The 13,781-nt window shown below is 34.3% G+C and overlaps 1 protein-coding gene across 1 annotated transcript in view; it reads right to left on the reverse strand.

The window, feature by feature from the left end:
- Window positions 1–13,781, reverse strand: part of LOC107709173 (disks large homolog 1-like) — a 150,847-nt gene that overhangs the window by 16,085 nt on the left and 120,981 nt on the right. Inside the window, 6 exon segments of the mRNA XM_016513585.1 lie at window positions 3,900–3,978; window positions 5,304–5,504; window positions 7,074–7,224; window positions 7,542–7,698; window positions 11,098–11,224; window positions 12,395–12,598. Coding sequence (XP_016369071.1) covers window positions 3,900–3,978; window positions 5,304–5,504; window positions 7,074–7,224; window positions 7,542–7,698; window positions 11,098–11,224; window positions 12,395–12,598 — 919 coding nt within the window.

The raw sequence follows: 13,781 nt of genomic DNA on the forward strand, positions 1-13,781 counted from the left end.
AAATGTCAAAATTGTTCTTATTAAAACACAAGAGCAGCAAACCGAGAGCTAAAGAATAAAGTCAAACAAAAGCCACATGAGAGCAAAACTTCAGGAATGGTTTTACATAATAATCCTGATCATCTATTGCTTTATGTCTAACTACTACTGTTGTGCTAGGCTATGAGCGATGGGAGTCCGTGAACACAGGAAGGTAAAAAGACTTTCTCCAAAAACATGGCAAACTTTCAGTTAATACGGAGCCCTTCATGTCTCGCCTCAGTGATACTGCCTGGAATGATGTGATTCAATCTAATGTGTAACCACTGGCCTGTATGTTCTGAGAGCAGCAAAAAACACAGGCACACTTCAGAGAATGACATATTCACATAAGGGGCCGTCTATGACACGCATTCAGCGGCAGACAAAACAATATACATAAAAAAAATACAAGGAGATGGCTGGTCAAATATTAATGAAAGCCATAACAAGATGACCAATTTTTGCCAGGGTTTTAGAGATGGATTGTGAACTGTGTGAACACATTTAGTATTTATTTATAGACATTACACCCCATTGTGTCTATGCATGAAGCCATCAGTGAAAATGCTTTTATTTTGCATTATTATACATTTTTTAAATCACACATTATATTATCAGCATGATATTATGCATGAAAATGTTTTTTTTTACTCTCGACAGACGGCACCCCGGTTGGGAAACACTGCTTTAAAGAACCATCTCTTTCTTACCTTTTTAAAATCTGAAGAACCTTTCGCCACAAAGAACCTTTTGTGAAACAGAAAGGTTCTTCAGATGTTAAAGTTTTCTTTAAGGAACCATTTAGACAATAAGGTTCTTCTATGGCATCGTGAAGCACCTTTATTTTTATTTTTTTAAAGAGTGTGGCTAATTTGTCACTTTGTGTCATTAAATCCTAACAGTTTTTAAACAGGATTGTGTTGGCACAAGCTATTAGTAAATCTGGGTGGAGTATATTTTATATGTTTATTTTTATGGAATATTTTAGAGATAAACCAACTAATAATCTCATATCACAAAATTGATCAAATCCATTACTAATACTTGCTGATATTACTGTTGTTTTCTCACCAAAATGTATGTCACCACTTTTCTACAAAAGACTAACAGGATGGAAAGTGATATTAAGGACACAAGAAAAACAATATTCACAAGAATAACAATATTTTGACTGGAGAGGAAGAAATTAATAAAGACCTTGAATATTTCATAATAGAAAAACCCCTCTCAAACAAGAGTGAAATTCTTTACAGTTCACTCCATGTACAGAATAATAGGAACGACCAACACACACTAAAGTAAAAGTCTGTAAAACACTACATATATTTTGGCTGAGCATCTCTATCTGATGTACACGTGTTCCTGTATTGCTGGAGATACTGTACCTTCTGATAAGACAACATGGATATTTCATAAGTACTGTAAAACATTAAAACGATCTTCAATAAATGATCTCTCTGTCTTGTTTTCTCTCTGAATTCACATCTTCCCTTGGTAGATAAACATAAGACAATGAGACATAATGGATGCGAACAAGTCTCTGGTGATGAACAAAAGTCTATAATTAGATATAGCAGAAATGCAAAGTCATTCATAATGAAGACTGGAGAACATGAATGTCTTCTCGCAGAGTCCATGCAGACGAAACAACAGAAAAACTAAATGCTAGTACCCCCAGGATTACATTGGTTTGAATGAATAGTTTAATGAGAGTAATGATGCATGTGCTGCCATAGAACAGTGAAAGGCTTTCATGTTATCAGGAATTCAGAACATTATCGTCATCAATTCTGTCAAACAAAACAATTAAGGGGCTTTCATAAAGTTCGAAAAGGAAGGAGGAGGCAGAAAGAGGAAATAATACGATTTGAGTCACGTTTCAAAAGAATGAAAGTTGGATGAATAATCATTAGGAGCTTTTATATTTAGAAATGGCATTAAGGCACAATGACCAAAGCTAAATCAACTGATTTGAAGTATCATTATAACAAATGTACAAGCTCCAAAGTTAACACTTCCTTTATTAGATAAATAGTAATAGCAAAGCCAATAAGCCAATAATTATTTCACGTCATGCCTTGGAAATGATAAATGGCCAAAATTCTGTACTATATAGTGTACAGTGCATAAACAAACTAACAAAAAAGCACTAAAAACTAAAATCAATCTTTTTACTGTTTCAAGTTAACTTTGGTAATACATAATGAAAATGGGTATTCATTCAGAGAATTGCTAAAGATCACATGTAACTGTGTTATTAAATGATTAATGTTTGTAAGATTAACTTAAAGTGAGTTTTAGATGATGGCAAAGGTAACAAATGTAAAAATCCAATCTTTCTGCAGATAACTGACAGGGTACAGATATAATATGCTGTGCATCCATTATGAAGAGTATCAGCAAAATACTGGCACTGATTCTCAAAAACGCCAAATATCAGCAGTGTGACTTTAAAAATATCTGGATAAAGAAACGTTTGGCCATGGATCACTTTCTTTCAATAGTGCTATGTAGACAGAGTAAGCATTCACAAAATTTTATGAGTCATCAAATCAAAATAAGACAGCTATGATCTCATGAATATGTGAATTTTAACGAGGTGCGAGAGAGGATTTAGTCTTTGTTAATCTGACTGAGTTTGTCGTCGTAGTCGTATATGCGACACTAATGTATGTGGCTAAAGCACTTTCAGTTCATACCTAATATTGACTAATACTTTAAGGCATTAAAGGAAGTTTAACTCATTTTTGACACAAGCAGAGTAAAACCAGAGTAAAAATAGAATTGCTACATGCCATCTAAGCATTACAGTGCTGCCAGATCTTGCAAGAAAAGCAAGCAACCTGGTCTGACTAAAGCAATATATTAACTATTTATAATATATTAATTATTATTCTAGTATGCACACAAAATATAAAGTACATTTCCACATTACTGAGGTAGAGGGAGGATGTTGGAAAGTCATAATTACAGAAATCAGTATCTAATAAATGCCCAAAGTTGCTTATAAAAAAAAGTTTAAAAAAAAATTATATATATTTAAACATTGGGTACGGAAAGTATTCAGACCCCCTTAAATTTTTCACTCTTTGTTATATTGCAGCCATTTGCTAAAATCATTTAAGTAAATTTTTTTTCTTCATTAATGTACACACAGCACCCCATATTGACAGAAAAACACAGAATATATATATATATATATATATATATGATTGGAAATATCTGAATCAAACACTGTTTTCATTCTGTGTGGTCCCATTGAAAGTAAATAGCGTTTGTTTCTTTGTTTGTTGAGGTATGTGAAATGGGTAAATGTCTCCTTAATTCTGTAAATAACTGGAGGGCATGTCATTGAAGCAGGACTTGTGCTTAGCCCAGCTGTGTGAGTGAGTGTGTGTGTGTCAGACACTGATGTCTTTAAGCTCCAGCACAGATCCTCAGAGCCGTTAAATCCCTCTGATCAAAGCAGTCTGGCCCTAAGGGGTTTCATTTCCTATCCAAACACCACCATCAGTGAACATTTAATGCCATTTGTCTCTCATGTCAAAAAATGGAGGCTCTGGAATGACTGCGTCGCAGTTAAATCATTACACCACAACATCTGTTCTTTAGTTAGATATCTAAAGCATCCTCTGGTTATTGCACTTAATGGAAAACACCACGCAGCACTGACATATTCACTATGAGAAGCCCTGGAGAGTTGACAAGGTCCTCCCTCAGCAGTTCTTCAGCAGCCATTGGTCAAAGTGAGTGCTGCATCTGTGCTTTCCGATGCTTTATTATGCATGTTGTCACACACTGCATATGGAGAGCAGAGGGAGTTGGATCTAATCTCAGCTCATTCTCCCCACAGGGAGCTGCCTGAACCCTGCTCGCACCTGTGGCCGCCTGATTGGGCACAACCAATCTCCATCTTGCTGACTGAATACTGGGCAGAAGAGCATGTTGATGAGATGTCTGGCATGGAAAAGGGATGACAACAACATACAGATTCACATGGAGGTCGGTCATTTCTCTGTAGAGAAGAGCGACTTTCTCTTCTGCAAAGCAGAGATGAGACTTTGCAAACTGACACCCGCACTGTAACTCAAGATGATGATGACTGTAGCGTCTGGACCAATCAAACACACAATATATATTTCGTTAGCTATATTTAACAAATACTCTGTAACACCCCTCAGTTAACAAGCCATATGAGGACCTATGGACCCTTCCCCCGAGATGCGTAACACCCCAGGAAGCCGAACAGGCCCCTGGTAGCCGATTAATTATTCATATTTCCCATGAGCTGATTCGTTACATGACAGTAGGTGTGCCTTTGTTGTATTTTTTATTTTTTTTGGAAAGCTACACTGACTCATCAACAACTATCAAGGGAAGATGAGAGACTATGCTATGGATTTGCTATGCTATGCTAAAATTTTAAACAAACATTTGGGTAAATCAAACGGGTAAATCTCAAACATGTAAATCCATGTAATCTCAAAAATGTCCATGTAATATTTAAAAAAACAAAACAAAAGGAAGGAATGAGAAATTACATTTTGTGCAAAGAAAGTTTAACTTTTTGGTAATAAACATGTTTTAGCTTGTTTTAGCATGTTGCTAGCATGCTTTAACATGCTAGAAACATGTTATCAACATCTCTCTAGCATGTTTTACCTGTTGCTAGCACACTGCTAGCATATTTTAACAAGTCATTGGCATCTTGTTAGCATGTTTTAACAATGCTAGCACTTGCTAACGTGTATTAACGTGGCTAGCATGTTTCAGAACATTGTCAAGCCAACATATAAATAAATAAACATTACATCAATTGTGAAGCATGTTAGATACATTTAAACAAAAGTACAAAGTAGCTATAATTTAAAGAAAATTGGAAAAACCTAATGAACATTTATCTTTTTAATTAAAAGGAAAAAAAAGTAAATTTTGAAAAAGTGAAATGAAACAGAAACAACCCAAAATAAATGTTTGGACAAATTTAGCAGCCAGAAAGCATGTGTAGTCCCTTATGAAAATTTATTTTATTATAGTAAAAGTGTAATAACCATGGTTTTTTAGTGTATTGATTACCATTTGTATAACCACAGTTTTACTACAAATTCCATGGTTAAACTATGGTTACTGTAGCAAGATCATGGCTAATTTGTGGTTACCATGATTTAACTATAGTAACCATGTTTTTTTTGGTCTTATTTGTAGTACAACCATGGTTAATTTTTGTAAGGGGTTGCTTGTAGTTGCTTATAAAATCAACAAGTAAAGGGCAGGTCAGGTACTGAGGAGCTCAGATTCTTCTGTTTCTCTGCAGTCTATGCCGCGTGATGAAGAGAACTGATTGTGGAACGTTCTCCTAATGAACGCCAAGCTAAAGGGCAGAGCTGCTCTGTGCTGGCCGTGAACGGAGGAGCGTGATGGGTACAGGAAGCTAGGCTCAGGAGCCACGCTAAGACAACAGCTTTCATCAAACAGAGAAAATGCTACATAAACACACATACACTCGCTAGGGGTGTGAAAGGAGCTCGGATCACACATACACACACAAACCTGTCCACAAGCTTAATTTAGACCCTCTCAGACTATCTCCAGCCAAAACTCTGAGGGTCATCACTACCCCATTGGTATTTTAATAAACACTGCAGCCAGGCCTGCCGAGTCGAAGGAAAGAACGGCCAGGCTGGACTCTACTCCTCAGGGTGAAGCCGCCGCTATGAGTCACGACCACAACACCATACAGCGAACTGTGAACATTATCACTTACATGTACATGAAATCATTATCCTTATTTCAAAACGTTGGGGTCAGTAAGATTTTTTTTTTTAAAGAAATTTTGACTTTTATTCAGCAGAGATGCATTCAACTGATCAAAAGGGAAAGTAAAAACATTTATTTATAATAGTCCAAAAGATTTTATTTAAAATAAATGCTAATAAATTTCTATTTCAAATTAAAGAATTGTGAAAAAAATTCAAATTTGGCATTACAGGAAAAACATATAATGTAAAACATATAATCCAAATGTAAAAAAGAATAATATTTCACAATATTACTGTGCATACTGTATTTTGTCAAATAAATAAATCAAGTCCCACCCAACATTTTTTCTTGCCCAATGTCAGTCTTGTGCAATATCAGATTATGGAAGAAAAATGAGTTGCGAATGGCATTTCATGTTAACTTTAAATACACTATTAAATATACAATTAATAAGATTTTTTTTAAAAGAAATTTTGACTTTTATTCAGCAGAGATGCATTCAACTGATCAAAAGGGAAAGTAAAGACATTTATTTATAATAGTCCAAAAGATTTTATTTAAAATAAATGCTAATAAATTTCTATTTAAAATTAAAGAATTGTGAAAAAAATTCAAATTTGGCATTACAGGAAAAACATATAATGTAAAACATATAATCCAAATGTAAAAAAGAATAATATTTCACAATATTACTGTGCATACTGTATTTTGTCAAATAAATAAATCAAGTCCCACCCAACATTTTTTCTTGCCCAATGTCAGTCTTGTGCAATATCAGATTATGGAAGAAAAATGAGTTGCGAATGGCATTTCATGTTAACTTTAAATACACTATTAAATATACAATTAAACACAAATGACAGTGTCACTGCAACTGAGTTTCTTCCCATTATCACAGTCCACCATCCATGTAATGGTTTTCTGCCATGCCCAGCTATAAACAAATAAGCATTTGTAGTATTCAGGCTATGCTGCATCTAATCAAGTTTTTCAGCTAAAAGCTAGAGTTAGTGTCTTAAAAGAGATTTTCTCTAATAAAATAGCTGTGGGGAAACACAAATTTGAAGCAAAGTGTGGAAATTAATTAGTATAAAAGTAAGGTTATGAGATGTAGGCTTGAATCAAGTGTAGGCTACATTTGGTGGTATCAGAATGAAACATGACAGACCCTTATATAATCAACTGAAATAAACAAAAGGACTGAAGCTGTCATGTTACAAAGGAAAGGCCTAGAAATCCAGTTCTAAATGGAATCATGCCATAAGAATGTTATTTTATTTATTATTGTTAACATTGAAACATACTGGTCTGTCTGAAATATTGTGAGAGGAACTGCCTACCTTCAGGTCTGTACTGAGCCACGATGGTGACAGTCTGTCCAGCATTCTTCAGTGCTGCAGCTGCCTGTTCGTGCGTTGCACTGCGGAGGTCCACCCCATTTACCTATAGCACACATACAATATTAATAAATAAGCACTGATGAAAAACGCAGCCAGTGGGGTCCAACAGTCTGAGAATGCATGGAAAATTCAGAATGTAAAATCTACTATAAACCTGGAAAAATTATTTTAAAGTTTATGCTGATTGAGTGCTGTTGTAATTAAAAAAGAAATATACAAAGACATTCTGAAATGCACTGAAATTTCAAATCAATGTTTCTCTGAAATGGTTATGCTGATGATACCAAATCATTATTTCAGTAAGATTGAAAAATATTTGACAATGAACAATAGTTGATGACTGAACAACTTTTTTCTTACAGAGATGATACGGTCTCCTTTCCTTAATTCTCCACACAGGTCTGCAGGCCCTCCTGCTAATATGAATGAGATGAAGATTCCCTCTCCATCCTCTCCTCCTACAATGTTGAAGCCTAGTCCCGTGGTGCCCCGATGTAGGACTATTTTCCTAGGCTCCCTAAAAAAACACAACCAGCATTTATTAGTTGTGAGTGAACAGGTCAGGAAAGCATGCTTACAAAATATTTTGACCTACTGTACACACACACCAAACTAAACAAATAATTACTATTAAAAACCTAAAAGTATTCAAAACTGCATTCGGTTATTTCTGATTTTTTATTTTTATTTTTTTCCATATGGATAAAGTGTAACTGTATAAGTTACACTTCATCAATGACATTAAGGGAGGCAATAAAAGATAAACTAATTTACTAACTATTTAAAAAAGTGATAAACTAATAAAATAAACAAATTAAATAAAATACAAATATAAGTCAAAAAACGTGAACATAAGAAAAATAGAAATGTTCCTATTTAACTATAAGTTTAACTTATAAATTAAAATGACTAAAGCTCAAAATCAAATAAAAATAAAGCTAAACAGAAATATTTATCAATATATATTTTAAAAATTGTTTTAATATATTTTTATATAACTTCAATAGTTTCATAGTTTTAACTCAATTAAAAATCAAGCCAGTATGTCCTTACATAAATTATTTGCCACTTCAAAAAACTAAAAAATAAATGAATAAATAAATAATAAAAATATATTTGACCGCATCACTGTCTAGTAACCAAAATATTAACTACACAAACTACACAATAAAGGTAATAGCTGAATTCAAAAATCCATTTAAAAAGTAAACCAATATGTGCGTGTATTGCTATGACAGCATCATCCCCTTGGCTTGGATTAATTCTTTGTCATCTCAGAAAGAAAAAAAAATGTAAAAGATTGAATACATTTGACCGCATCTCCCTCTAGTGAACAAAATGTGAACTATAGAGAGGAGTTTGTAAAGCTGCACCACATTTTTGATGTGTGCATACATGTGGATGTCTGTAGATGGCAGCAGATCCTCAAGTTACTGGCTCTGTAGCATTTCAGTATTTTCAAAACAAACCCTCACTCAACATGGCTACAGCCTACAGACACATCATTTAACCCTTAACACACTTTAAGAACAAAGGCAGAACATCATGACTTCAGAACATTCACATAAACTTCAGTTATAAAACAGTGTTTTTATACCCGTCCTGTCGAATTAAGTCTTAATTCAAAGCTTTTCAGATTTGCCAAAATTGACTTCACAGATTGGTTGGTCATATCATGACGCTAGTTTATGACGTAAGAGGCTGTTTGTTTTTAACATCAATTTGACGTATTTGGTGAAATCTTCCGATAGGAAACAAATCCCCCCGATTAAAGAGGATTAAATATGGTAAAGCACACCAGTCAGTATGTATGTGTGTGTCCTTGTTATGAGTCCACTTTTCTCTACCAGACAAAATATGGCGGTTTGGCCAATATCATTTGCAAGCCAGCTCTCATAATACTGCTCTCTACTGATGGACAGCTCTTAAGAAATGAGCAAACAAATCAGGTAGGCGAGAAGGTGAATAGTCAACAGGACAAATCACAGATGCTATATCTTAATGGGCCAATATCTTCAACAGCTCTCTAGAGGACATTTCAAACTGTCCAACAAAAGCTGTGAGTAATCTGTCATATGTCCCCAACAAATGTGTCCTTGTGAACCAGGTCCTCAAGCAGGGTGCCTCAGAAAACTTCCAAAGGGGCCTCCAAATGACTTAAAATGATCAAAAATAAAGGGTAAAGAAGCATTAAATTAAGTTAAAACAACTACAAATCAAGAAATTATGTTTTTTCTTTTTTTCTTTGAAGAACCAGGGTTCCCACCATCTGGATATATGAGGTTGCTTGATTTAAAAAATGTGATTTATAGACCTGTAAATTAATAAAATATGAGAAAAGTTTACACTTCAGACATGGATATGATGACATAATCATGTCTAACTGGGTAAAAACCTATTATTAAGTACAGTATGAACTTATGGGACTTTTGTAGTATGAAATTGAAACTTTGTAGAATGAGTTTCTTGAGAACCAAATCAGCATACTAGAATAAATTCGAAGGAATCATGCAAAGACTGGAGTAATGACTGCTGAAAATTCAGTTTTGCCATTACAAGAACAAGTAAAACTTTCAAATATATTATAAAAGAAAATAGTTATTTTACATTGCAATCATATTTCACAATACCTTTTTTTCATTCTGTATTTTTAATCAAATAACAGACCCCAAAGCTTTGACCAGTAATGTACAATGTACAGTAATGTCATTTAAATTAATATTAATTGAATTCCGTTATGCTAGACTGACAGTTAAAGGTGTGCAGGAATACTGGAACATATGTAGCAGCCAGCCAATCAAAGTACAATTGGCAAGTTTGATAAAGTTAAAAGTTGAGTTTATAGTCATTTGAGTTCAAGTCATTGTTGTAGGGCTGCTCGATTATGGCAAAAATCATAATTGTTCTTACGTGTTCTGTCTCTGAGTGCATATATCTTCCTGAGGAAGTGCAAGTTCTCTTTAGTGCTTTTAAAAACATGAATAAATCTAATATACTTAAATCAAGCACGTCCCATTTTGCAAAAGTCGCGTTACATGATTTTACTGATTTACACATAAAATTGGGCTTTTATGGAGGAACGAAAGCGCAGCGCTGGAAAGGAGGCGGAATGGGGCGCAATAATCATTTTATCGTGATTATTGTATTTTCATAATCGTTGGACGCCAAAATTAAAATCAAAACTGTTTTCCGATTAATTGCACAGCCCTACATTGTTGTGTGCAATATTCCTCACATGGCTAGCCATAACAAAAAATTCTTGAACCCCAGTAACAGGGAATAAAGGGAATAATCCCAAAAACCTGATAAGACTTTCATAAGGGCAGTAACAGCAGAATGAGGCCAGACAAACTAACAACTTCCAAGACTAATGTGAGGAGTTGTACATGAGTGTTCTATATAATCTGTTTTGTAGTATAAAAAGTCAGACCCATTATGTAGATATAAAGCATGTACTAAAAATTCCATTAACCTTGGGCAGCTTATCTTATGTGTAGAGAAATGCTATTCTATTTGAACCTCATATCTATTCAAAATTATAGAGCTGTCTTCACACCAAGCTACATGTAATGAAACTTATATAGCATTATCTTCCAAAAATTCAGGAGGATGATACAGAGAAAAGACGTGTCGGAAAACTAAAAACAGCCCTCGAATATGTGATGAGAGTAAAAGTAATGAGAATGAGTGAGGTCAAAGGATATGCCTGCATAAAAACAGTTTAAAAGCAAGTCATGATCTGTAACAACTTTCATTTGAAACACATGACCATTTCACTTCGCAAGGTCAAGGAATCGTAATTGGAACGATAGGAACTGCACAGACGACCTCTGAACCAAAAGCCATCAAAAGTAAAATTATGGCAAAAGGATATCATGATCATGAAGACAAAGAAATGAGGAGGGCAAAGGCTCACCTTGTGATCTCATCATCTCCCGGCATGCCTTTTGAGATAGGAGAGTACCGAGGTGGAGTGGCGGGGGTTAATGGCTGACTCAGATAGCTTTGGGTGCTGATATGGTTCTCCATGTGCTGGGAATAGGCTGAAAAACCAAAACACAAAAGATGTGATGTTATTGGTGTACTGATGAAAACTCATTTGACAATGTTCATAGAGGTCAGGACAGACAATCGCATCACTCATATGTAATAATGTGAAGAATTACATGCACAGACAAGCCAAAGACTAAAACTGCTGAAGAAAAAAAAACTTGCTGTGTAAAAGTAAAATCATAATTGATCACTCCCTCTTTGCAAACAATCTGCTTTTCTTGTAAATCAGCTCTCTTGTATACTAAACACTGCTGTTCAAAAGTTTGGGGTAAGTAAGTTTTTTTTTTTTTCTCACCAAGTCTTTTTATGCTCACCAAGGCTGCATTTATTTCACCAAAAATTAGATTTACATCAATGCACTTTTATCCGAAGCGACTTTCAAAAGAGGAGGTACTATTGTGAAATATTATTACAATTTACAACAACTGTTTTCTATTTTAATATATTTTAAAATGCAATTTATTCCTGGGATGATAAGGCCAAATTTTTACTTTAGTCTTCAGTGTCACATGATCCTTCAGAAATCATTCAAATATGCTGATTTAGAGCTCAAGTAACATTTCTTATTATTATCAATATTAAAAACAGTTGTGCTGCTTAATACTTTTAATCCATCTTTTTCAGAATTCTTTGATGAATAGAAAGTTCAAGAGAACGACATTGATTTGATAAATAAATATTTTGTAACATTATAGGCTAAATGTCTTTACTGTCACTTTTGATCAATTTAAAGCATCCTTGCTGAATAAAGGTATCAAGTTTTCACTTCAAGCTCCAAAAAGGACCAAAAGAACCCCATACATTTCCATAAACACAGTCCGTATGACCAGTGCGCTATATTCAAAGTCTTATAAAGACAGAGTAGTAAAAGATTCTTCAAAAGTCCCTCACAGCATTCTACAGTCAATTTTAGTGGCCGTCCTCACAAGCTGCTGCCCCCATCAGTAGAAAGTGCTGTGTCTAGCAGCTTTGCGGTGGGATTTAAGTTATAAGTGCGCATGGGACCTCAGAACTGAGTCAAAGTGCCTTTAAGGCAAGTCGGTTCATTCTCTGACCATATTGATAATGCCTCCATGCTGTTATTTTCTATGTAAGTAAAAGTCTTTTTCTTTTAATAAAAAAAGAATACAGTATGAAGTAGTAACGAAAAGCTTACTTACAGCTGGTGACATCGGGAGGAACGTAACTATCATTCATAAAGACACTAGTGGGTTTCGCCACTTTTAAATAGACGACATCAGGGGTGTTTTTCAAGGCAGCCACGGCATCTTCATGAGTGACCTCTTCAAGGCAAACTGCATTCACCTGTAACCAGTGTTGGGAGTAACGCATTACAAAAGTAATAATATTACAGTAGTATATTACTTTTGCTGTAACGCAGTAATATAATGCATTACTAATCAAATTTGGGTAATATTATTACTCGTTACAATCTCAGTAACGCAAGTTAAAACAACATATTTTAACTCAAAATTAAGTGGTGAATTTACTAACACCGCAAAACAGCACCAGAGAAAAAATTCTGCGGGTAAAAATATTATTACAATTTACAACAACTGTTTTCTATTTTAATATATTTTAAAATGCAATTTATTCCTGGGATGATAAGGCCAAATTTTTACTTTAGTCTTCAGTGTCACATGATCCTTCAGAAATCATTCAAATATGCTGATTTAGAGCTCAAGTAACATTTCTTATTATTATCAATATTAAAAACAGTTGTGCTGCTTAATACTTTTAATCCATCTTTTTCAGAATTCTTTGATGAATAGAAAGTTCAAGAGAACGACATTGATTTGATAAATAAATATTTTGTAACATTATAGGCTAAATGTCTTTACTGTCACTTTTGATCAATTTAAAGCATCCTTGCTGAATAAAGGTATCAAGTTTTCACTTCAAGCTCCAAAAAGGACCAAAAGAACCCCATACATTTCCATAAACACAGTCCGTATGACCAGTGCGCTATATTCAAAGTCATATAAAGACAGAGTAGTAAAAGATTCTTCAAAAGTCCCTCACAGCATTCTACATAAAAAAAAATAATGCTACCACTTTCTATTTTAATGTGTCTTTGTCACACTTTACATGCAAGTAAATTATGCACAGTTAAAATCAACTAACACTAAACCCTAATAAAGTAAATACATGTAGTTAATTAATTTAACTTATTACTTACTTGTGAGATTACACTGTAAAAAGGAAACATTAAAATAAAGGGTTACACTTTATTTTAAGTTGTAAAATGTAGCTAAAATAAATTGTTTGCAACCACTTACCTTAAAAACAACACTAAGCTGAATATGCAAAATATTTGACTTAAATAGCCCAATTAACAGATTAACAAAATGAAAGGAAAAGACTGAGATATGCTGCTGAGTTTGGTTCATAGGCTATTTGTGTGGCGCGGCGCTCTACAAAAGTCCACGGAAAGGAAACCGAGATGACAGAAATAAAAGTAAACACATTGCAGTTTCGAATGATCTGTATGACCAAAAATACAGAGTATTTTTTTGTTGTTTGTTTCCGCTGTTCCATCGCGCCGGC

This window comes from Sinocyclocheilus rhinocerous, unplaced genomic scaffold, assembly GCF_001515625.1.
Source record: "Sinocyclocheilus rhinocerous isolate Xijiao unplaced genomic scaffold, SAMN03320098_v1.1 scaffold55, whole genome shotgun sequence".
In the NCBI taxonomy this organism is placed as follows: Eukaryota; Metazoa; Chordata; class Actinopteri; order Cypriniformes; family Cyprinidae; genus Sinocyclocheilus; species Sinocyclocheilus rhinocerous.